Source organism: Erythrolamprus reginae, chromosome 9 (assembly GCF_031021105.1).
Source record: "Erythrolamprus reginae isolate rEryReg1 chromosome 9, rEryReg1.hap1, whole genome shotgun sequence".
NCBI lineage: Eukaryota > Metazoa > Chordata > Lepidosauria > Squamata > Dipsadidae > Erythrolamprus > Erythrolamprus reginae.
The window spans coordinates 50309976-50335968 of record NC_091958.1 but is presented as its reverse complement, the minus strand read 5'-3'; the positions used below and the strand labels follow the sequence as shown (position 1 = coordinate 50335968).

Genomic DNA, 25993 nt, shown 5'->3' with positions numbered 1-25993 from the left:
GAAGGGGGGGAGAGAGAGAAAGCAAGAGGGGGGAAGGAGGGTGAGGGAAAGGCATAGAGGGAGGGAATGAGGGACAGAGAAAGAGCAAAAAAGAGGAAGGAAGGGAGAAACAAAGAGGGATGGAGAGAGAGGGAAAGAAAGAGGAAGGAAGGGAGAGAGAAAGAAAGAGGGAGAGAGAAATAGAGCGAAAGGGGAAAAGAGATATTTTTTGGTCCAAACTTTTTTTAGCCCTCACCCCCCACCCCCACCCCCCCGCTCAATGTTCCCCAGGATTTTGTAAATGTGAATAATGTGCCGCGGCTCAAAAAAGGTTGGGAAACACTGTCTTAGACAATCATGCCAAACTTTTATCAGCTCTATAGAGTAGGCAAGGATTGTTTTTCCAAAAATAATAAATAAATCTTGATTACAGAGCTAAAATTTAATTAATTAGACTTATAAGCCCCCCGACTCCTTGCGAAAAATTACCTTTCTGGTTTGTGTTGACACGAACCGAAGACCGTGGCTTTTAAACTTTCTATCATTAATTGCACATTCTTCAGTGTTAAAAAAAAAACACCTGTAAACAAAAACCGCATCATTGCACAGATACCCAAGAAGAATGAAAAGCATCTAAAATGCTTATTCCTTTCAAGAAAGAAAGAAAATCAAGACATTTCTGATCATCAGCAGAAACATCGTCATCATCATCCATGCGTATCCAAAATTGGCGGAAGTCTTGAAAGTTAATTTTCACCAACATTCCTGATTTACTTACACATTTATAAGTTATCTCGTAAACCCTTTGCCACAGGGAATTTGTTCCACCGTGACGTATAATGTGCTTAGAAAAACATGTAGCAGATCAGATGCATCTAAAGGGCCTTCAGGAGCACGTCAACCATCGCTTTTCCATCAGTTGGGTTCTTCTCAGTCACCTGGGCAGGTGTGACCTAGTAAAACTTCCACGAAATCTCCCAACACGAATCGTCTCCAGTATTGTTACAAGCAGTCCTGAAAGGACGTTAATCCGACCAAAGGTAGTCGGACATCCAGAAACATCTCAAGATCTTTCTCTGGTTTCTCTGCTTTTAGACACAGCTGAACTGCTTAAAGGCGGTTCTTGTGGACACCTCGGACACAGGTTGTGCTTGTCCATCTCTGCCATGAGAATGCAACATTCAGAAAGCTTCCCCTTGAGACCGACACGAAATGCAAGACGTATCGTTTTGGACCAAGCTGTGGAGAGCTCTGAGGACTATGTCGGGCCAATGATCGGTGATCATCTTGGGGCTGATTAAAATACTACCAAAGGCCGTTTCTTGCGACCAGCTGGCCGAATACTTGACTTCAGAAGAGAACCAGCTGCAAAAGAAGACAATGTCAACGCTGGATTGGAGGTCTACGATTCTATGCCTTATTTTATTTTTTAAATAATCTTTATTCAGTTTCTACATATAAAAATAGAAAGGAAAGAAAAAATGAAACAGAACATTCAAAGAAAAAAATAAAAAAAATAAGATAAACAAGACAAATGAACATATAAACTTAAACAACGTATAGAACGTATTCAATGTTCTTTATATGCACATAGTTATTTTCTACGCCTTATTTAAATACTTTTTGTTCTCACATGATTATCTCGGGGACCGCCTTCTGCTGCACGAATCCCAGCGACCAGTTAGGTCCCACAGAGTGGGCCTTCTCCAGGTCCCATCAACTAAACAATGTCGTCTGGCGGGACCCAGGGGAAGAGCCTTCTCTGTGGCGGCCCCGGCCCTCGAACCAACTCCCCCCAGAGATTAGAATTGCCCCCACCCTCCTCGCCTTTCGTAAGCTTCTTAAAACCCACCTCTGCCGTCAGGCATGGGGGAATTGAGATTCTTTCCCCCTTAGGCCTTTACAATTTATGCATGGTATGTTTTGTATGTATGTTTGGTTTTATAATAAGGGCTTTTAATTGTTTTACTATTGGATTGTCACATGTTGTTTTATCACTGTTGTTAGCCGCCCTGAGTCCACGGAGAGGGGCGGCATACAAATCCAATAAATAAATAAATAAAAATAAATAAATAGCATTTAGACTTACAGTATATCCCGCTTCATAGGGCATTTACGGCCCTCTCTAAGCGGTTTACAGAATCAGCCTTGGTCTCTTCAGCCTTGAAAGACAGAGTTTAAGGGGGGACTTGATCGAAGTGTATAAAATCATGCATGGGAAAGAAAAGGTGGATAGAGAAAAATTCTTTTCTCTATCCCACAATACTAGGACAAGGGGGCCCTCCTTAAAGCTCATAGGTAAGAAAACGAGGACAAATAAAGGAAAATGTTTCTTCACCCAGAGGGTCTTTGGTTTATGGAATTCCCTTCCAGAAGAGGTCGTGACATCTGTCAGCCTTGATAGCTTCAAGGCAGGATTAGACAGATTCATGGATGCCAAGTGTATCGGTGGTTATTGAAACGGATGTCCAAGTGCCGCCTCTATGTTGGTTGAGGCAGGCAGGATTCCCTTGAGTATCATTTGTTGGGGGTCAAGAGAAAGGGAGGGTCTTGCCTTCTCTCTCTGCCATAGTTCCCTCTAAGCTGAGCAGTGAGCAATCGCTCACTTAAAAATCATCATCAACTCAGAGTTTTTCAAACCTGCCCAGAAGCCGAGAGGGAAAGAGTGAGAGGGAAGGAGAGAGCGAGGAAGAGAGAGAAACAGATAGAAAAAAGAGAGGAAGGAAAAGAGAAAGAAAAAGAATGGGAGTAAGGAAGAGAGAAAGAAAATCAAAATCTAGTTTGAAACTATTCCAACTATTTAAGTGGCATTTTGATATTGATAGAGTTGCCCTATTATGAGCTCACTGTTATAGACACACAGTACAGGATTTTATTTTGAAATTCTCTGAGGCAAAACACGGTGGGTTTGTTTGATTGATTGTTTGTTTGTTTGTTTGTTTGTTTGTTTATTTATTTATACTTCTATGCCGCCCAGTCCCAAAGGGACTGTCACTCAGACACTATACTTTTCCGCCCACCCCCAAAAAAAATTAGAGGGAACACTGCTCTCTGCTCAAGATCCCCATGGACAATTGGTGGGCCACTGTGGGACACAGAATGCTGGACTTGATGGGCTTTGGCCTGATTCAGCAGGGCTCTTCTTATGTTCTTCTCGCTAAGATGGGACTAGAACTCACCATCTCCTGTCAATTGGCTCAAAGTCACCCAGCTAAGTTCCAAGGCTAAGGTGGGACTACAACTCACCATCACCTGGTTTCTGAGCCAGCACCTTAACCGATGATACCCAGTTATACATCTCCACCCCATGTCCAGTCAACGAAGCAGTGGAAGTGATGTGCCGGTGCCTGGAGGCTGTTGGGGTCTGGATGGGTGTCAACAAACTCAAACTCAACCCAGACAAGACGGAATGGCTGTGGGTCTTGCCTCCCAAGGACAATTCCATCTGTCCGTCCATTACCCTGGGGGGAGAATCATTGACCCCCTCAGAGAGGGTCCGCAACTTGGGCATCCTCCTCGATCCACAGATCACAATAGAGAAACATCTTTCAGCTGTGGCGAGGGGGGCGTTTGCCCAGGTTCGCCTGGTGCACCAGTTGCGACCCTATTTGGACCGGGAGTCACTGCTCACAGTCACTCATGCCCTCATCACCTCGAGGCTCGACTACTGTAATGCTCTCTACATGGGGCTACCTTTGAAGAGTGTTCGGAAACTTCAGGTCGTGCAGAATGCAGCTGCGAGAGCAATCATGGGCTTTCCCAAATATGTCCATGTTACACCAACTCTCCGCAGTCTGCATTGGTTGCCGATCAGTTTCCAGTCACAATTCAAAGTGTTGGTTATGACCTATAAAGCCCTTCATGGCACCGGACCAGAATATCTCCAGGACCGCCTTCTGCTACACGAATCCCAGTGACCAGTTAGGTCCCACAGAGTGGGTCTTCTCCGGGTCCCGTTAACTAAACAATGCCGCTTGGCGGGACCCAGGGGAAGAGCCTTCTCTGTGGCGGCCCCGGCCCTCTGGAACCTACTCCCCCCAGAAATTAGAATTGCCCCCACCCTCCTTGCCTTTCGTAAGCTACTTAAAACCCACCTCTGCCGCCAGGCATGGGGGAATTTAGATGCTCTTTCCCCCTAGGCCTTTACAATTTTATGCATGGTATGTCTGTATGTCTGTTTGGTTATTATTATAATGGGTTTTTAATCGTTTTTAGTATTGGATTATTATTATTATATGCTGTCTTATTATTGCTGTTAGCCGCCCCGAGTCTCCGGAGAGGGGCGGCATACAAATCCAATCAATAAATAAATAAATAAAACCACTCCACCAGACTGCAGCTTTCCCCCAGCATCCAGGAGGAGACTGAGCGACTACCAAGGGGCATCCTGGCTTACGAACCAGGACAAATGACCCACCTACCCTTTTGTGCTGTTTTCCTCCACGATGTGGATGATTTTCCCGGGGAGGAACAGGTGGGGGTACTGAGGGCTGGACCCCAGAGGGGAATTGTCGTCTAAGCTTGTGTATAAAGGCGATTGCTGGGCCATCAGGTTCTCTTCGGCGAGGAGGGGCTGGGTCAAAGAATCTTGGGTTCGGCCATCCAGTTCGGTGGGGAAGTTATCTGGTTTTCCTCCAAAAACTTCATACCAGCATCCGTGTAAGAGAATCTGGTACTGGATGGACGACAAGGAACAGAGAAGGAAATCGTGAAATGGGTTTTCTTTGGATCAGATTGAGCTGAACAGGTAGTCCTCAATTTATAACCATTTGCTTGATACTACAATAGGATTGAAGCAAACTGACTTACAACTGGTGCTGGGCTCCTACGGCGTACGGTATGCAGAACTGGTAGAAAAAAATTGAATTTATTTCTTTTTTCCCCCCCTTCTGGGCTCTGGGTATATTTTTCCTATCGCAGTAAATGAGGTTGAATGTGTATACTTTTGGAAGCGCTGTGCGTGTGTGTGTACGTACACATACAGTCTATATAGTATGGGGCTACCTTTGAAAAGTGTTTGGAAGCTCCAGATCGTGCAGAACGCGGCCGCAAGAGCTATTGTGGGGCTTCCTAGATTCGCCCACGTTTCTACAACACTCCGCAGCCTGCATTGGCTGCCGATCAGTTTCCGGTCACAATTCAAAGTGTTGGTTATGACCTTTAAAGCCCTACATGGCATTGGACCAGAGTACCTCCAGAACCGCCTGCTGCCGCACGAATCCCAGCGACCAATAAGGTCCCACAGAGTGGGTCTTCTCTGGGTCCCGTCGACTAAACAATGTCGTTTGGCGGGCCCCAGGGGAAGAGCCTTCTCTGTGGTGGCCCTGGCCCTCTGGAATCAACTCCTCCCAGAGATTAGAACTGCCCACACCCTCCTTGTCTTTTGTAAATTGCTCAAGACCCATCTATATCGCCAGGCATGGGGGAGTTGAGACCCCTTCCCCCAGGCTTTTTATATTTATGTTTGGTATGTATGTGTTGTTTGGTTTTTTAAATATGATAGGGTTTTTATATACTTCTTTTTAATATTAGATTTGTTCCACCATAATATTGTTTTTTACTATTGTTGTGAGCCGCCCCGAGTCTCCGGAGAGGGGCGGCATACAAATCTAATAAATAAAATAAATAAATAATGTATATTTTTGTGTGCCTGTGTGTAATATGTATGTACACAAATGGGATATATATATATATAGAATTAAAATGGTCTATTTTGGATGTTCAGTAATAGTAAATAAATTGGGAAATTGTCTCTCTTTGAGACGAGGAGAGTCGGTGTTAGTGGGGGGTCAGAGGTCGACTCCTAGGTTTCTCCCTTGTGGGGTGCCTCAGGGGTCGGTCCTCTCCCCCCTGCTATTCAACATCTACATGAAACCGCTGGGCGAGATCATCCAAGGACATGGGGTGAGGTATCATCAATATGCGGATGATACCCAGCTTTACATCTCCACCCCATGCCCAGTCAACGAAGCGGTGGAAGTGATGTGCCGGTGCCTGGAGGCTGTTGGGGCCTGGAAGAGTGTCAACAGACTCAAGCTCAACCCGGATAAGACGGAGTGGCTGTGGGTTTTGCCTCCCAAGGACAATCCCATCTGTCCGTCCATCACCCTGGGGGGGGAATTATTGACCCCCTCAGAGAGGGTCCGCAACTTGGGCGTCCTCCTCGATCCACAGCTCACATTAGAGAAACATCTTTCAGCTGTGGCGAGGGGGGCGTTTGCCCAGGTTCGCCTGGTGCACCAGTTGCGGCCCTATTTGGACCGGGACTCATTGCTCACAGTCACTCATGCCCTCATCACCTCGAGGTTCGACTACTGTAATGCTCTCTACATGGGGCTACCTTTGAAAAGTGTTCGGAAACTTCAGATCGTGCAGAATGCAGCTGCGAGAGCAGTCATGGGCTTACCTAGGTATGCCCATGTTACACCATCATTCCGCAGTCTGCATTGGCTGCCGATCAGTTTCCGGTCACAATTCAAAGTGTTGGTTATGACCTTTAAAGCCCTTCATGGCATTGGACAAGAATATCTCCGAGACCGCCTCCTGCCGCACGAATCCCAGCGACCGATTAGGTCCCACAGAGTGGGCCTTCTCTGGGTCCCGTCAACTAAACAATGTCGGTTGGCGGGCCTTCTCTGTGGCGGCACCGGCCCTCTGGAACCAAGTCCCCCCGGAGATTAGAACTGCCCCTACTCTTCCTGCCTTCCGTAAACTCCTTAAAACCCACCTTTGCCGTCAGGCATGGGGGAACTGAAACATCTTCCCCTGGGCATGTTTAATTTATATATGGTATGCTTGTGTGTATGTCTGTTAGTATATGGGGTCTTTTTAAAAAATCTTTAATATTTTAAATTGTCAGATTATTTATGATTTGTTTCCACGTGTTGTGAGCCGCCCCGAGTCTTCGGAGAGGGGCGGCATACAAATCTAAGTAATAAATAAATAATAAATAAATAAACCCAAACCCTCGATGTGAGTGATCTCAAATTGGCCACCTTTAAGCCCCAACTGGATTACATCGCCAAAATGACATCGCCAAAATTACATCACCAGTGGGTCACCAACAGTGACCTGGTGTGATCTGGTCTGAACAGGGAGGAACCTACCCCCTGCTCCATAGACATAAAGTAAGAAACGGCTAAAGTTAAAGCCAGCTTAATTTTTTATCCCTGTTAAAAAAGTCTTGGTTTTAAACAATTGACAGAGGTTTGGGGGTTTTTTTACCTTAGGTTTGTTACAGTTGGCAACGATCCTGATAATTCTCCTCTTCAGATCTTCCAAATTGAGCATGCTTAGCCTGTTTCGGGCACGGTGGAAAGACACAAAGGATCAATATTTGAGACCTGGGAAAATTCAAGGCGCCGATTTTAACCCGAATGTTGAAATGTGTTGTGTGCGTGTACCCTTACCTGGGAACAATGTCCTTTCCCACAATGACTGACACAATGAACTGCTTTGTGTAGTCGGCGAGGGATTTGCTTCAAAGAGAAGAAACAGGAAAGGGTTTTTAACTCTTTTAATATTGGACTTTTATATGCTGTTTTTGTTACTGTTGTTAGCCGCCCCGAGTCTATGGAGAGGGGCGGCATACAAATCCAATCAAACAATCAATCAATCAATAAATAAATACCATATTAAAAGATATTTTGATGGTTTTTCAAGGTGTTTCCATTTTTTTGTCCGCCCCTGTAAGCGACGTTCCTTCCTTCCACCCATCCATCCAGCTATCTATCTATCCTTTCCCTCCGCAAAAGTTAGAATGCTCTATTGCAGGCTAATTCTGCCCCCAGTCTGGAGTTCAATCCTGACCGAATCCAAGGTTGACTCAATCTTCCCGCCTTCCCAGGTGGGTAAAATGAGGACCCTGACCTCTGCCACAATGGATCTGATAATTCCCCCATGAAGGGGAAATGTTTTAATAAGTTCCTGGTTTTTATTAGCCGTGCTTTTGCTAAGTGTACATATTACCGAAGAAGTGTTACTGCCTGTCTTTATTTATTTATTTATTTAATTTATTTATTTATTAGATTTGTATGCCGCCCCTCCCCGTAGACTCGGGGCGGCTCACAACAGTGATAAAGAACAATATGTATTAACAAATCGAATAATTTAAAATCTAAAACAGCAATTGTACATTTAAAAAAATCTAAAAATAAGGAACCCCAATATAAAAAACATACATACAGTCATATCATGCACTAAAACTACGTACGCAGGGGGAGATGTCTCAGTTCCCCCACGCTTGATGACAGAGGTGGGTTTTGAGGAGTTTACGAAAGGCAAGGAGGGTAGGGGCAGTTCTAATCTCTGGAGGGAGCTGATTCCAGAGGGTCGGAGCCACCACAGAGAAGGCTCTTCCCCTGGGTCCCGCCAGACGACATTGTTTAGTCGACGAGACCCAGAGAAGACCAACTCTGTGTGACCTAACTGGTCGCTGGGATTCGTATATATGGCTTGTTGTTATGCCCTTTGCTAAAAGGGCATTATAAATTATTATTATTATTATTATTATTATTATTATTATTATTATTATTATTAAAAGAAGCAAGGGAATCAACGTACCTCAATAAGCCTCCCGGCGGAGAATAAGCATAGCATCTCATATTGGGGAAAGAGTTTTTGAGCATGATAGCCAAGATGGAGGCGATGCCCCCTCCTAAGCTGTGGCCGGCGACGACCAGTTTATATTCCTAGGGGACGAGAGAGAACAAGCCAAAGGAAAAAGGCAGAAACCCCGATGGGAAAGCAGAGTCAACTCAGAGAGAGGGAACAGAGTCCAAAGTCCACAACTTACGGGTGCGATGGTGAGCGCCTGGTTCAAAATCCCATCGTTTATCAGTCTTCTATAAATATAATTGGCAGCCTGGGTTATCCCCTGTAAGAGAAAACAGTAAGAGATCAGCAGCTGTTCTGACCCAGATCATCAAACAGGACAAACTCTTTGTAGTTGAAGCTGATATTGGCCTCCTGCAGTCTATGGAAAAGATTTCATTAAAAAAGTTTCTCTTTCACTTAAGGCTAATAAGTCCAACCGGCACGTACAATAGTAGAATAGAATAGAAGTCTTTATTGGCCAAGTGTGATTGGACACACAAGGAATTTGTCTTTGGTGCTTATGCTCTCATTGTACATAAAAGAAGAGACATTTGTCTAGAAAAATAGAATAGAATTAGAATAGAATTAGAATAGATTAGATTAGAATAGAATAGAATAGAATTGAATTCTTTTGTGGCCAAATGTGATTGGACACACAAGGAATTTGTCTTTGGTGCTTATTCTCATTGTACATAAAAGAAAATAGACATTTTTCTAGAAAAATAGAATAGAATTAGAATAGAATTAGAATAGATTAGATTAGATTAGAATAGAATTGAATTGAATTCTTTATTGGCAAGTGTGATTGGACACACAAGGAATTTGTCTTTTGTGCATATGCTCTCAGTGTACATAAAAGAGACATTTGTCTAGAAAAATAGAATTAGAATAGATTAGAATAGAATAGAATAGAATTCTTTATTGGCAAGTGTGATTGGACACACAAGGAATTTGTCTTTGGTGCATATGCTCTCATTGTACATAAAAGAAAAGAGATATTTGTCTAGAAGAATAGAATAGAATAGAATAGAATCAATAGAATAGAATTCTTTATTGGCCGTGTGATTGGACACACAAGGAATTTGTCTTTGGTGCAGATGCTCTCAGTGTACATAAAAGAAAATATACATTTGTCTAGAAAAATAGAATAGAATAGAATAGAATTCTTTATTGGCCAAGTGTGATTGGACACACAAGGAATTTGTCTTTGGTGCTGATGCTCTCAGTGTACATAAAAGAAAATGATACATTTGCCAAGAATCACGAGGTACAACTAATAGTGTATAACTGACAGTGCTTTATCAAACCCTGGGCTCAGCGTTTTTCCCATATACAAATACAATAAATTAAATTAATATCCCGTGTTACTGATTTGCATAAAGAGGACTGGTGGGCTTAAAGCAGAGGTCTTCAAACTTGGCAACTTTAAGACCGATGGCCTTCAACTCCCAAAATTCTCCAGCCAGAATTCTGGGAGTTGAAGAAGGCCACAAGTCTTCAAGTTGCCAAGTTTGAGGACCTCTGGCTTAAAGGTTTCTAATTGCGACCGGGATGGAAGTGCAGCAGCTGGCTAGCCGAACACGATCAAAGCAATTAACAGTTCTAAAAGTATTTACCGACCTTATGGACAAGCCCATTTTCTAGGACATCTTCAAGAGTTAAGCTTTCACAGTCTGCTGAAAGATCTGTTAGAACATCCTAAGTGCCAAAATAACAAAACAAGTCATGAATTTTCTTTTGCTATTTATTTATGTATTTATTTTTATTTATTTTATTTATTTGTCAAACAATTATAGGGTGAAAATTTGGACATATAAAACATTAGATAAGTAACGAATCCCAGGAGAAGGGCGGCATAGAAATCTAGTAAATAAAATAAAATAAAAATTCTGACTGACTTGGTTCACAAAGCAAATTTGATCTAATCACTTTTTGGGTTCTTGGTATAGACCAGCCAAACTTTGAATAGGTTGTCTAAGCCAGTGTTTCCCAACCTTGGCAACTTGAAGATATTTGGACTTCAACTCCCAGAATTCCCCAGCCAGCAAACGCTGGCTGGGGAATTCTGGGAGTTGAAGTCCAAATATCTTCAAGTTGCCAAGGTTGGGAAACACTGCTTTAAGCAAAAGCTTACTCAATTATAACACCACATGAGCCACACGCAGAGATATTACCTCACATGATAAAGTTCCTCTCACAGCTACCACGATCGCTTCTTTTTGGTGATCCAAGGCCACGAAGAAAGGAATCTCAAAAATCTGAAGGAACAAGAAACAGAGCAGATAAAACAGAAGGATCTTTTTCTGTTTTGAGAGGCCTTTCAGCACTGAAAAATATCATCTGACAATGGTTAAACCTGTCTAGGCTCTGGAGACCTCACCTCCCAAAAGATATGGATCAAATTGAAGGGGTCCAAAGACAGGCTACAAAAATGGTGGAAGGTCTTAAGCATAAAACCTATCAGGAAAGACTTCATGAGCGTTGTATTGGCAGTTCTGTGCTAGCAAATACTTCAGAAGAGAAGGATTTAGGGGTAGTGATTTCTGACAGTCTCAAAATGGGTGAACAGTGCGGTCAGGCGGTAGGGAAAACGAGTAGAATGCTTGGCTGCATAGCTAGAGGTATCACAAGCAGGAAGAGGGAGATTGTGATCCCGCTATATAGAGCAATGGTGAGACCACATTTGGAATACTCTATTCAGTTCTGGAGACCTCACCTCCAAAAGTACAGTATATTGATAAAATTGAACGGGTCCAAATACGGGCTACAAAAATGGTGGAAGGTCTTAAGCATCAAACTTAACAGGAAAGACGTCATGGACTCAATCTGTATAGTCTGGAGGACAGAAGGAAAAGGGGGGACATGATCGAAACATTTAAATATGTTAAAGGGTTAAATAAGGTTCAGGAGGGAAGTGTTTTTAATAGGAAAGTGAACACAAGAACAAGGGGACACAATCTGAAGTTAGTTGGGGGAAAGATCAAAAACAACATGAGAAAATATTATTTTGCTGAAAGAGTAGTAGATCCTTGGAACAAACTTCCAGCAGACGTGGTTGGTAAATCCACAGTAACTGAATTTAAACATGCCTGGGATAAACATAGATCCATTGTAAGATAAAATACAGAAAATAGTATAAGGGCAGACTAGATGGACCATGAGGTCTTTTTCTGCCGTCAGTCTTCTATGTTTCTATGTAAAAGGTAGATTTAGAGGCTTGCTAGAGAGGCCTTCAAACTGCTTACTTTATTGTGAAAGCTGATGTGGATGAAATCTCGGTTTTGCAGACCCGTCATCTGAAGGATGGACCCAAAGTGCATGTTAAGATAATCACGCCCAATGATTTCCGTCAGTGCCGAGCTGTTTCTGCAACTAAGCAAGAAAGACAAAAGGACTTGAGACTACAACCAGATTGTTGAAATGTACTTATCAGGATTCAATTAGACGGGAGGACAATCTATGGGTGTTGTGGTTAGCTCTGGCCCAGCTCCTGCCCCAAGGAATGTGCAGGTGGATGTGGGGGAAACATCCACATGCCGCAGGCCTGTTTTGCTCCCGATGGAATCTGTCGACAAAGCCTCCTCTGACCAAGGAAGCGTGAGTGACAGGGAAGAAGGGAGTTTGGCAGACAGCCCAGGAGGAGATCAATCATCTGTATAATCCCTGGATTCTGAACAAGAATTAATGACACATCCACGCATGCGTAGAGTGATGCATAGGAGACAACAACTGAAGGATTATTACAAGAGAAAATGAGGCCACCTGTGGTTGGGTGGGGCTGCTGGAATTAGTGCTACAGATAAAAGTGCAGCTTGGTGTTTTAGCCTCATGGCAGTTTATCTGATTCATTGTTTCGTCAAGATTGTGGTTTTTGTGCTGTTCAAGATTGTGTGTGGACTCTCTGGACTTTAGAATTGGACTCAATTTCCCAGTTATTGGGTGAGCAATTGGATTCACCTGTGCCTTGTGTGTACCAGAAAATCCCTTTGACATTTAAAAAGGGAGCTGTTTCTGTTTTTCTGTTTATAAAAACTTTTGGGTTTTCCTTTGATCGTGTGGTGTGTGTCTTCCTGGACTAATTACCCTGTAATTACAGGGGCTTGAAACACGCTGGCAGAACAATGGGTATGTTTGTTCTTTTGTTTTCATGCACATTTTAATTTTGTTTTGTGTAGTTCAATTTAGTTTTGTACTTGTTCCCTTCTTTTTTTATTTTTCTTATCCCGAAGTTTGTATTTTAACTTTGGAAATAAAAACAAAAAAAGGTATTTTTTTAAAAAAAGAGAACAGTTGCATTTCTCCATGTCATAGATTTTTAAAATACAGATTCTATTATGAATTCTAAAAGAAGAATTACATCCCCTCTTTCTTTCTTTCTTTCTTTCTTTCTTTCTTTCCCTTCCTTCCTTATTAATCATTTTTATTTTATTAATCAAATTTGTATGCCGCCCCTCTCCACAGACTCAGGGCGGCTAACAACAGTAACAAAACAATATAAACAAATCTAATATTTAAGTTAATTTAAAAAGAAACCAATCATACATACAGACATACCATGCATAAATTGTTTTTTATAAGCCTAGGGGGAAGGGAATATCTCAATTCCCCCATGCCTGACGACAGAGGTGGGTTTTAAGGAGCTTGCGAAAGGCAAGGAGGGTGGGTGCAACTCTGATATCTGGGGGGAGCTGTTTCCAGAGGGCCGGGGCCGCCACAGAGAAGGCTCTTCCCCTGGGTCCCGCCAAACTGCATTGTTTAGTCGATGGGACCCGGAGAAGGCCAACTCTTCGGGACCTTCCTTCCCTGCTTACTTATTTACTTACCTATTCTTGGAGTTTGTATTTTAACTTTGGAAATAAAAACAAAAGAGGTAGAAGAGAGAATAGAAGAGAATAAAGAGTAGAGTAGAGTAAAATAGAAAAGAATAGAACAGGGGAGTGGAGTGGAAATATTTATTGGCCAAGTGTGATAGGACACACAAGGAATTTATCTTTGGTGCAGATGCTCTCAGTGTACATAAAGAAAAAAAATCGAATGTATTAGTCAAGAATCATAAGATACAACACTTATAATCATATGATACTAACAAGCAATCAAATCAAACTGAGAAACAATAAAAACAATAAAAGGTAGAAAGATACAAGCAACATGGATATAGCAGAAAATGGGGAGAGACAGGATGAGAAGAATAGTAATACAGTGTTCCCTTGATTTTCGCGGGGGATGCGTTCCGAGACCGCCCGCGAAAGTCAAATTTCCGCGAAGTAGAGATGAGGAAGTAAATACACCATTTTTGGCTGTGGACAGTATCACAAGCCTTCCCGTAACACTTTAAACCCCTAAATTGCAATTTCCCCTTCCCTTAACAACCATTTACTCATCATTATTACTGGTACTCACCACTGAATAAGACACTTAGTGATCCTGATATTTATAAACATAATTATTTATTAACAATAATTATTATTTTTTGTTATTTGCAAAAATTATTAGTTTGGTAATGGCATATGATGTCATTGGGCAGGAAAAACCATGGTATAGAAAAAAACTCATGAAGTATTTTTCAATTAATATTTTCTAAAAACCGTGGTATAGGCTATTCGCAAAGTTTCAACCCGCGAAAATCGAGGGGACACTGTACAGTCTTAGTAGTTAATTTGACAGTGTTGTGGGAATTAGTTGCTTAGCAGAGTGATGGCATTCGGGGGGGAAAACATAAGTCAACCTACCAGAACCCCCTCAGCTTACAGAGACCGGTGAAAGGGTTCATCAGGACGTAGTAGGGCCAGCCATACGCAGCCGCTGCGAACTTCATATAATGAGCCGCGTTTTCTAATTCAACCTCCAAATCGTTTCCCTGTGAAAGAGACGGTTAACAAGCCATTTTTTATGGAGTCATTAAGCAAAAGTGACAGTTTTTAAAAGAACCCTTTGTTCGCCAGGGCAGGGTTTTGCCCAAAATGTGGAAGTTCAGAGCTGGTTTTTCAGAAAAACTGGCATAAAATGAAGTCTCGTGACTACAGGACACCGCAAATGACCGTAAATGGGCCTGTGTGGCTGACTACCCCAAAATTGGTCCAGTTACACACAGAGGGATGATGATGATGATTATTATTATTATTTATTAGATTTGTATGCCGCCCCTCTACGAAGATCCCGACTTGTGAGATAGGTGGCAAGCAAATGTAACAAATAATAACATCATGAAGTAAAGTAAAATAATAAAATAAATTTCAAAAATAAGATAAATAATGAAGTAAAATGTAAAATTATAAATCTAAAATTAATAAAATAATAATAAAAATAAAATAGTACAAAATTGTAAAGTAAAATAAATATATAAAATAATGAAATAAAATAATATAAAATTGTAAAGTAAAATAAAATAATATACAATAAATATAATAAAGTAAAACAAAATAAATAAAATATAAAATAAAAGAACATAAAATTGTAAAGTAATAAAGTAATATAAAATAATAAAATAGAATAAATATAAAATATAAAATGAAATAAAATAAAATATAAAATCAAATCAAATAAACTGATAGTTAAATAAAATCAAATAATATAAAATAAATAGAAAATAATAGAAAACCAAATGAATAAAATATAAAATAAATCAAATATAAAATCAAATCAAATAAATAAAATAAAAAATAAAATAAAATGATAAAGTTAAATAAAATCAAATAATATAAAATAATAGAATAAAACAAAATGAACAAAATATAAAATAAAATAAATAAAATGTAAAATCAAATCAAATCAAATAATATAAAATAATAAAATAGAATAAAACAAAATAAATAAAATATAAAATAAATAAAATAAGAAATGATAACATTAAAAATGATAAAATTAAAAAATTAAAAAGAACTGTTGGAACTTCAAACCTGCGTCGTAAGTAGCCCTAAAGGAAATCTGTTGTTATTTCAAAACGGTCGCTAAGTCATAGGTTATAAATCGAGGACTACCCAGGCTTCAGTTGCGCGCACCAAACAGGCAGCATGTTTAGCTCCAAAACAGGCACTGACGGCAACCTGCCTTGTAACAGGTGACTTACTGCTGGGGCCGACGGGGGCTGGATTAAAACTTCATCGGGGTCTTTTGAATTTTCGACCTTATCCTGTTGCTGGTGGAGCAAAGTTAGTCCTGCTGCTATGTCACTGGGCACCAAGTCGGTATCCTGCAGACAGAGAGAAAAAGCAAGGGATGGAGAGGACAAATCATGACCGAAATCACGGTTGTAAGTCTGAGGATTGGTTTTCATTAATATACCTCCAGCTACCACGGTTTTATATGTGGTTTGTTAGGTTGTGTGATTGTTTTCTTTTTATAATAATGGGTTTTAAATTGCTTTTTGTCATTAGGTTTGTACATGTTGTATTATTGTTGTGAGCTGCCCCAAGTCCTCGGAGAGGGGCGGCATACAAATCTAATAATAATAATAATAATAATAATAATAATAATAATAATAATAATAATAATATTTTATTCCCTAAACCAACATCTCTGCTTCCTTGGAGAAACCCAGCCTTTGGATAATTGCTTTATGAAAGACTGTAGCTATATCTCCGAGACCATCTCCTGCCGCACGAATCCCAGTGACCAGTTAGGTCCCACAGAGTTGGCCTTCTCCAGGTCCCGTCGACTAAACAATGTCGTTTGGCGGGACCCAGGGGAAGAGCCTTCTCTGTGGCGGCCCCGACCCTCTGGAACCAGCTCCCCCCGGAGATCAGAATTGCCCCCACCCTCCTCGCCTTTCGTAAGCTCCTTAAAACCCACTTCTGTCGTCAGTCATGGGGGAATTGAGATATTCCTTCCCCCTAGGCTTATAAAATTTATGCATGGTATGTTTGTGTGTATGTTTGGTTTTAATAAGGGTTTTTAGTTATTTTAAATATTAGATTTGTTATACGCTGTTTTATTATTGTTGTTAGCCCCCCCCGAATCTACGGAGAGGGGCGGCATACAAATCTAATAAATAAATAAAATAAATAAATAAATGCACGTACCCAGTGAGATCTTGCTTCTGTACATGCTCAGGAAGCAAAATCTTGCGAGAGGACCCACATGTGCATGAGATTTTGTGCTGAAATATCTCTCTTGCGCGTGTCCCCTTGCGAGATTTTTCTTCCTGAGCATGTGCAGAGCAAAATCTCACTGGAGCGCGCCCGTGTGCACCCCAGTGACAGGGATCTGGACGCATCTCGTACTGGTAGCGCCGATAATAAAAATAATAATAATAATAATAATAATAATAATAATAATAATAAATAATTTATTAGATTTGTATGCCGCCCCTCTCTGTAGACAACGGAGCAACCCCTGCCTGAGCACGACCGTTGGCCTCTTACCGAGAAGTAGGAACGGAAAAGTTCGGCGATGCTGGTAAAAGCCACGCGGTGGTCGTCGTTTTGGACAATGCAGCAACACAACAACCGGATTCTCTTCTCCCAGACCCGCGTGGCCCTCTTCTTGATGTTGCAGAACAGCTGCTCTGACTGGCTGCTCTCCAGATTGCGACTGGCATGGTCAGCCAGGTAGACCGTCTTCCTCCCCAGGGGGTCGAAGAAAATGAAGACGGCCACCAGCGTGAAAACCATGATCACCCAGCTGACGTGGAGAACAAAGAGAAAGGCCATAAATGTTGTGGTTAGCTCTGGCCCAGCTCCTGCCCCAAGGACTGTGGATGTGGGGGAGACATCCACATGTTGCAGGCCTGTTTTGCCCCCGGTGGAATTTGCTGATGAAGGCTCCTCTGACCAAGAAGACATGAGTGACAGGGAGGAGGAGAGTGTGGCAGACAGCTCAGAAGGAGATCAATTATCTAGCTCCTCCTTGGATTCGGAACAAGAGTTAATGATACAGCCACGCATGCGGAGAGTGATGCATAGGCAACAACAACAACTGAGAGATTATTATCAAAGAAAATGAGGCCACCTGTGGTTGGGTGGGGCTGTGGTCATTAGTGAGGCTGCTATAAAAAGCAGCCTGTGGGTTTGGCCATTGTGGAGGATTATCTGATTGTGTTTCGTGACTGCTTTACTGACTTTTTGGGTGCTGATTTTTCCCCGTTGTGAAACTAAACCAGGGCAAAGTGTGTTTCACTTTGTGAAAGAAGAAGGACTGTGAATTGCCTCACAGCTGCAAGATAAGTATCACAGAACTGATCAGGGACTTGTACAAATTACCAGTGTGTTTGGAGATGAGTGCTCTTTGCTGTACCAAAAGAGGGCTTGGTTTAAGTGTATTTTCATTATAAAGAACATTGTTTTGAATTTTCAAACGTGTGTGTGTCTGAAATTTGTACCTGTGAATTTTTGGGAGGAGTCTACCAGAGAGCCCGACAAAACAGGTGGGTGTCTGTGGGGCATGTCTAGTGAAATGAAAAGATGTATTGCCTGAAGCCTGTAATGGACAACTAATGGAAGCAAGGCAATTCCAAGATCATCAACCAGACCCCAAAGAGATGAGCTTAAGGCCTTCTCTATCTCAAATAAATCTTCACCAAGCAAAGCAAATATCCAGTTTCATTCCTATTTAGGACGCCATAGTCTTCGGAGAGGGGCGGCAAAAAATTCATTCAATCCATCAATCAATCAACCAACATCCAGGCCCCACCCACCTCCCGCTGTCCAACAACAGAAGGCCCAACAGCCTCACCTGACAATAACGGTCCCAAAAATGGCATCGATCATAGCTCTCTCGCAGTTTACTCTTTTGTCGGCTATCCCCACGGTTCCAACCACTGCCCAGATCAACTCTGGGATGTAGAGAGCCAGACGGACGTAGAGAAGTTTCGGGATGGATTTCCGTGGTCCGGGGTTGGAAATCGTTCCTGGAAAACAGAGTCGTTAGATTTTGGGACTAGAAAAATGATGTTATTTTAGACTGAAAACATTTGAGGACCCAAAGAGCTTCCCTTCCTATAGATCGGTGCTTCTCAATTATTTTCTGATAAGTCCCCTCTAGGAAAAAATTAAACATTTCATGTCCCTCCAGGTCTCCGATCTGGGCCCCAATGGAATTTTCGTGGTAATATTATTATTTTACTTATTATAAGCTTCAAGCAAACTATAGGCTGGGGGAAGGCTGATCTACCCACTTAGATTAGATTAGATTTATTGGATTTATATGCCGCCCCTCTCCGCAGACTCGGGGCGGCTCACAACAATGGCAAAAACAGTACATAGTGACAAATCTAATATTTACTAATCTAATTACAGTTTTAGGTTAAAAAATTCATAAAAGCAACCCCAATATATATAAAAAACAAGCACACAATCAATCAAACACCAAAACAACATGGGCAAGGGGGAGATGTTTCAATTCCCCCATGCCTGACGGCAGAGGTGGGTTTTAAGGAGTTTACGAAAGGCAAGGAGGGTGGGGGCAATCCTAATCTCAGGGGGGAGCTGGTTCCAGAGGGTCGGAGCCACCACAGAGAAGGTAGCACTCAGCAATAGCCATAGCACTTAGACTTATATACCGCTTCATTGTGATTTTAAAGCCCTCTCTAAGCGATTTACAGGGTCAGCCTCTTGCCCCCAACAATCTGGGTCCTCATTTGACCCACCTCGGAAGGATGGAAGGCTGAGTCAACCTTGAGCCGGTGGTGAGATTTGAACTGCCAAACTGCTGGCAGCGGTGATCCGTAGAAATAGCTTGCAGTACTGCACTCTAACCACTGCACCACCGAGGCTGTGGTCATAAATTGAGGACTATCTGCGGTTGGTGTCATATCACATTAGAGAAACATCTTTCAGCTGTGGCGAGGGAGGCGTTTGCCCAGGTTCGCCTGGTGCACCAGTTGCGGCCCTATTTGGATCGGGAGTCACTGCTCACAGTCACTCATGCCCTCCTCACCTCGAGGCTCGACTACTGTAACGCTCTCTACATGGGGCTACCTTCGAAAAGTGTTCGGAAACTTCAGACTGTGCAGAATGCAGCTGCGAGAGCAATCATGGGCTTCCCTAAATATGCCCATGTTACTCCAACACTCCGCAGTCTGCATTGGTTGCCGATCAGTTTCCGGTCACAATTCAAAGTGTTCGTTATGACCTATAAAGCCCTTCATGGCACCGGGTCAGGTTATCTCCGGGACCGCCTTCTGCTGCACGAATCCCAGCGACCAATTAGGTCCCACAGAGTGGGCCTTTTCCGGTTCCCGTCAACTAAACAATCAATGTCGTTTGGCGGGACCCAGGGGAAGAGCCTTCTCTGTGGCGGCCCCAGCCCTCTGGAACCAACTCCCCCCCAGAGATTAGAATAGCCCCCACCCTTCTTGACTTTCGTAAGCTTCTTAAAACCCACCTCTGTCGTCAGGCATGGGGGAACTGAAATATTCTTTCCCCCTAGGCTTCTACAATTTATGGTATGGTATGTTTGTATGTATGATTGGTTTTAAAACAAGGGTTTTCAGTTGTTTTAGTATTGGATTGTCGCATGTTGTTTTTACCACTGTTGTTAGCCGCCCCGAGTCTACGGAGAGGGACGGCACACAAATCCAATAAATATGAATATATATATATATATATATGAATATCTTAGCTACCACGTGGTAAAACCTTTTCGTAGAAGGAAAATCTTCTTCTAAGACTATAGGCAAAAACATCCCACGATTATACCTTTGTGCTACAAAATTATAACACACCTGTCTGTTTACATTTATAATTGGACCGCTCTCTGTGCCAAGCAGCTTCTGGTATGACATTTAGTATGATTGACGTTCAACACCGAAATCCCATGGGATTTTCTTAATCCATAAACGGAATGAAGAAGACAAATTACCTTGCATGCTCGTGTATGTAATAGACGACAAAGCAGCTATGATGAAGGCCAAGAGGATAAGGAGGATGAGAAGGTAGTTATTCAGCAGGCCTCCTCCGGTGCAGTTAAATTGCCCTTTGTGTATGGAGTACAACACCAAAATTCCGATCCACCTGTAGGAAGGAAAGAAGGGAGGGAGGGAGGGAAAGAAAGAGAAAGGGGAAAGGAAACAAAAAGAAAAAGGAGGGAGGGTGGGTGAAGAAAGGAAGGAAAGAAAGAGGAGAGAGGAAAGGAAAGGAAAAGAAAGGAAGGATGGAAAGAAAGAGGAAGGAAAGGAGAAAGGAAGGAAGGAAGAAAGAAAAGAAAGAAAGAGGAAGGAAAGGAGAAAGGAAGGAAGGAAGAAAAGAAAGAAAGAAAAGAAAGAAAGAGGAAGGAAGGTAGGAAGGAAGGAAAGAAAGAAAGGAAAGAAAGAGGAAGGAAAGGAGAAAGGAAGGAAGGAAGAAAAGAAAGAAAAGAAAGAAAGAGGAAGGAAAGGAGAAAGGAAGGAAGGAAGAAAAGAAAGAGGAAGGAAAGGAGAAAGGAAGGAAGGTAGGAAGGAAGGAAAGAAAGAAAGAAAGAAAGGAAAGAAAGAGGAAGGAAAGGAGAAAGGAAGAAAGAAAGAAAGAAAAGAAAGAAAGAGGAAGGAAAGGAAAAAGAAAGAAAGGGAAGGAAGAAGGGAGAAAGATTGGTTGAATATCTACTTGTAAGTAAGAGAAATATAGCTGGTGTAAAGTTCCTGTAAATAGAAGACTGAAGAAATTTTGCACTGAGGAATAAACAATTGTTTTCTACAAACGTGTCTTTGTCATTTACCTGGTTCATTAATTATATCAATATACAGTGGTACCTCTACTTACGAACTTAATTCGTTCTGTGACCAGCTTCTGTAGTAGAAAAGTTTGTAAGAAGAAGCAATTTTTCCCATAGGAATCAATGTAAAAGCAAATAATGCGTGCGATTGGGGAAACCACAGGGAGGGTGGAGGCCCTGTTTCTTCCCAGGAGATTCCTAGAGAGGCCCCACAGAGGCTTCTCCCTGCCTTTTCTGGCCCTGTTTCCTCCCAGGAGATTTATTTATTTATTTTATTTATTACTTAGACTTGTATGCCGCCCCTCTCCGAAGACTCGGGGCGGCTCACAACACGTGGAAACAAATCATAAATAATCTGACAGATTTAAAATATTTAAAGATTTTAAAAAGACCCCATATACTAACAGACATACACACAAGCATGCCATATATAAATTAAACATGCCCAGGGGGAGATGTTTCAGTTCCCCCATGCCTGATGGCAAAGGTGGGTTTTAAGGAGTTTACGGAAGGCAGGAAGAGTAGGGGCAGTTCTAATCTCCGGGGGGAGTTGGTTCCAGAGGGCCGGTGCCGCCACAGAGAAGGCTCTTCCCCTGGGGCCCGCCAACCAACATTGTTTAGTTGACGGGACCTGGAGAAGGCCCACTCTCGCTGGGATTCGTGCGGCAGGAGGCGGTCTCGGAGATATTCTGGTCCGATGCCATGAAGGGCTTTAAAGGTCATAACCAACACTTTGAATTGTGACCGGAAACTGATCGGCAGCCAATGCAGATTGCGGAGTGATGGTGAAACATGGGCATACCTAGATTCCTAGAGAGGCTCCACAGAGGCTTCTCCCTGCCTTTTCCGGCCCTGTTTCCTCCCAGGAGATTCCTAGAGAGGCCCCACGGAGGCTTCTCCCTGCCTTTTCTGGCCCTGTTTCCTCCCAGGAGATTCCTAGAGAGGCCCCACAGAGGCTTCTCCCTGCCTTTTCCGGTTACAGTTTCGAAGGCTCGGGTTTGTAAGTGGAAAATGGTTCTTGAGAAGAGGCAAAAAGATCTTTAACATCCGGGTCTTATCTAGAAAAATTCGTAAGTAGCGGCGTTTGTAGGTAGAGGTACCACTGTATTCTGATATCTTATCTAGTCCTCCTACGTTACTCTGCATATATACTGTATATCCTGACAATGTCTTTGTGTCTGTGATGTTTTACAGCTATGCCTAGTAGCAGCCCTGTCTCTGAGGGAAGACATCTTACCAGGTCACTCGGATGAACAATTCAAAGGCTCCAGGGAAGACAAAGTCATCACTGCCGATAGCCCAACGCCGACCAAACAACATCAATCCAGGCATAGTGGAACTTGGCCTTCAATTCTTCTACCCCTGTAAGGAGAACAAGAAGACCCAACAACCAGGTTATCCCTTTCTCGACTGTCTCTCCCATGGAAAAACAACTTGGAATTTGTGATCATGGTGTATAGAGCGCTGGTATAGAGTATTGGCAGTTCTGTGTTAGCAAAAACTAGAGAAGGATTTAGGGGTAGTGATTTCTGACAGGCTCAAAATGGGTGAGCAGTGCAGTCAGGCGGTAGGGAAAGCAAGTAGGATGCTTGGCTGCATAGCTAGAGGTATAACAAGCAGGAAGAGGGAGATTATGATCCCGCTGTATAGAGCGCTGGTGAGACCCCATTTGGAATACTGTGTCCAGTTCTGGAGACCTCACCTACAAAAAGATATTGACAAAATTGAACAGGTCCAAAGATGGGCTACAAGAATGGTGGAAGGTCTTAAGCATAAAACGTATCAGGAAATACTTAATGAACTCAATCTGTATAGTCTTGAGAACAGAAGGAAAAGGGGGGACATGATCGAAACATTTAAATATGTTAACGGGTTAAATACGTTTCAGGAGGGAAGTGTTTTTAATAGGAAAGTGAACACAAGAACAAGGGGGCACAATCTGAAGTTAGTTGGGGGAAAGATCAAAAGCAACATGAGAAAATATTATTTTACTGAAAGAGTAGTAGATCCTTGGAACAAACTTCCAGCAGACGTGGTAGATAAATCCACAGTAACTGAATTTAAACATGCCTGGGATAAACATATATCAATCCTAAGATAAAATACAGAAAATAGTATAAGGGCAGACTAGATGGATCATGAGGTCTTTTTCTGCCATCAGTCTTCTATGTTTCTATGGTGAGACCACATTTGGAATACTGTGTTCAGTTCTGGAGACCTCACCTACAAAACGATTGAAAGGGTCCAAAGACGGGCTACAAGAATGGTGGAAGGTCTTAAGCATAAAACGTATCAGGAAAGACTTAATGGACTCAATCTGTATAATCTGGAGGACAGAAGGAAAAGGGGTGGACATGATCGAAACATTTAAATATGTTAAAGGGTTAAATAAGGTTCAGGAGGGAAGTGTTTTTAATAGGAAAGCGAACACAAGAACAAGGGGGCACAATCTGAGGTTAGTTGGGGGAAAGATCAGAAGCAACGTGAGAAAATATGATTCGACGGAAATAGTATGATGTTCCCTCGATTTCCGCGGGGGATGCGTTCCGAGACCGCCCGCGAAAGTCAAATTTCCGTGAAGTAGAGATGCGGAAGTAAATACACAATTTTTGGCTATGGACAGTATCACAAGCCTTCCCTTAACACTTTAAACCCCTAAATTACCATTTCCCATTCCCTTAACAACCATTTACTCACCATTATTACTGGTACTCACCATTGAATAAGACACTTAGTGATCCTGATATTTATAAACATAATTATTTATTAACAATAATTATTTTTTTGTTATTTATTTGCAAAAATTATTAGTTTGGCGATGACATATGACGTCATTGGGTGGGAAAAACCGTGGTATAGGAAAAAAACTGCGAAGTATTCTTTAATTAATATTTTTTGAAAAATCGTGGTATAGGCTATTCGCGAAGTTCGAACCCGCGAAAATCGAGGGAACACTGTAGATGCTTGGAACAAACTTCCAGCAGACGTGGTTGGTAAATCCACAGGAACTGAATTTAAACATGCCTGGGAGAAACATATATCCATCCTAAGATAAAATACAGGAAATAGTATAAGGGCAGACTGGACGGACCATGAGGTCTTTTTCTGCCCCACGTCTTTATGACCAAATAAGTTGGCCAAGACCGACAGAGGAGCAAAACATGCAAACACTGAGTTAATTGGCCTGCTACTAATGATGGGGTATGCATCACATTTGTACTGTGCTTTGCTGTTGTGAGCCACTCCAAGTCTTCGGAGAGGGGCGGCATACATATCTTAATAATAATAATAACAATTAATGATAATAATAATAATAATAATAACAATAATAACAACAATAACAACAATAACAACAACAACAACAATAATAATAATCACTGTGAGGCATGCTTAGGGCTGCCACCATGATGCCCACGGAACCTCCCATCACCAATGGAGGTGGCCCAACACGCATCTGGGCCAAGGGTTTAAAGCTGTTTTAAATGAGCCTTTTGGGGGCCAACTTCCGCTTTTTGCTTGGTCCAGGGGCAAAATTCCTTTCTTGGAAGAACAAGCATGCCCAGACTCCCCTACTTTGACACGGGGACGCCCCCCAGAAGCCCCCTCCAAGCTGTTTGCAAGGTTTTCCTTCCCGCCCCGCAAAGAGCCACCATCCCCACCTCCTCCCACTCCCCTATACCTGCCCTCCCTCGCCTCTACGTCTTGCAAATCTCTCCCCCTGGCAACCCAGAGCTTTGCCCACCCAGGGAGGTCCTCTCCCCAGTCCGGGCCCTTGCAAAAACCAAGGACCCTCCCCCCCAATTCAGCCTATTTCCAGCCACTCCAGCGCTTGCAACCCACCTGCCGGCTTTGCAACCTTCGGCGCCTCCGCTTTGCAAAAGGCAAACTCGCCTCGCGCTCCGCGGAGTCAGAACGCCGTGACGTCACGCCAGGATCCCCGGGCCGACTGTTTTTTTTTCCCTTTGCTGTTTTGGTGAACTCTTTTCCCGAAGCGGCGCATGCGTAGAGCTCTCCTTTGACCTCGGGCCGCGGGGTTGGAAGGAAGACGCATGCGCAAACCAGAGGCGGACGAGTCAAAGAGGTAAGTATCACTCAAGGGAATTTTCAAGCACGCCGCAGTTTCGGTTTCGTTCGGCTGCCTCGAGACGGGTTGCAGCTACCCGCGTTAGGGGAATGCACGAGTTGGGGAGAGGGGTTTACAGGCTGGGCACGCAGCCCCCTTTTGCGAAAAGGGACTACAATCCCCATCAGTCCCGGGAAAGGGCTTGCCTAGTTGCTCGTCTGGAAAAGGTGAGGGGCGGATTTGATTCCCAGAAAATTGCATTGGGAACCTGTAGTGTAGGAAGAATGGCACTTAACGTCATCCCCTTCGGCAAGGGTAGGCCAAGTTGGCTCTTCTATGCCAGGTGGACTTCAACTCCCAGAATTCCTGAGTCAGCCTGATTGGCTCAGGAATTCTGGGAGTTGAAGTCCACAAGTCAGAAGAGCCCGTTTCTCCTATTCCTGCTCTTAGGGAACAAAATAGCAATGGCGTTTAGACTTATATGCCGCCTATATAGAATAGAATAGAATAGAATTCTTTATTGGCCAAGTGTGATTGGACACACAAGGAATTTGCCTTGGTGCATATGCTCTTTGTGTACATAAAAGAAAATATGATGCTCTTTAACACGCATCCCAAACTTATGCATCATTTTTTTCCACCGTTCCTCCGCTCCAAGTTTTGACAGACCATCCTCATTGGTAGAGAAGAGTTTTAAGGTGTTGGAATTAAAATTAAGGTGGTGTTTTGCAA

At 42.7% G+C, this 25993-nt stretch overlaps 1 protein-coding gene across 1 annotated transcript; it reads right to left on the bottom strand.

Moving 5' to 3' along the window:
* Window positions 1–326: 326 nt before the first annotated feature.
* Window positions 327–25228, bottom strand: DAGLB (diacylglycerol lipase beta). The gene is made up of 16 exons (XM_070761251.1): window positions 25039–25228; window positions 22436–22560; window positions 20371–20522; window positions 18244–18418; window positions 16935–17193; window positions 15641–15763; window positions 14304–14431; window positions 11820–11946; window positions 10749–10832; window positions 10195–10272; window positions 8774–8854; window positions 8542–8669; window positions 7389–7457; window positions 7204–7276; window positions 4401–4654; window positions 327–1344 (listed from the first exon to the last, which is right to left on the bottom strand). The coding sequence occupies exons 2-16, from the start codon at window positions 22528–22530 to the stop codon at window positions 1161–1163; spliced, it is 2010 nt and encodes a 669-aa protein (XP_070617352.1). The 5' UTR covers window positions 22531–22560; window positions 25039–25228; the 3' UTR covers window positions 327–1160.
* Between the last annotated feature and the right edge of the window lie 765 nt (window positions 25229–25993).

Bases quoted from the DNA above. Each gene is read 5' to 3' on its own strand.
- DAGLB (XM_070761251.1), bottom strand. From the start codon at position 22,530: ATGCCTGGATTGATGTTGTTTGGTCGGCGTTGGGCTATCGGCAGTGAT. The intron at 15,764-16,934 runs GTAAGAGGCCAA...CTCTGTCTGCAG, and splicing joins TTTTCCGTTCCTACTTCTCG to GATACCGACTTGGTGCCCAG. The intron at 1,345-4,400 runs GTAGGTGGGTCA...CTTCTTTTGCAG, and splicing joins GAGGAAAACAGCACAAAAGG to CTGGTTCTCTTCTGAAGTCA.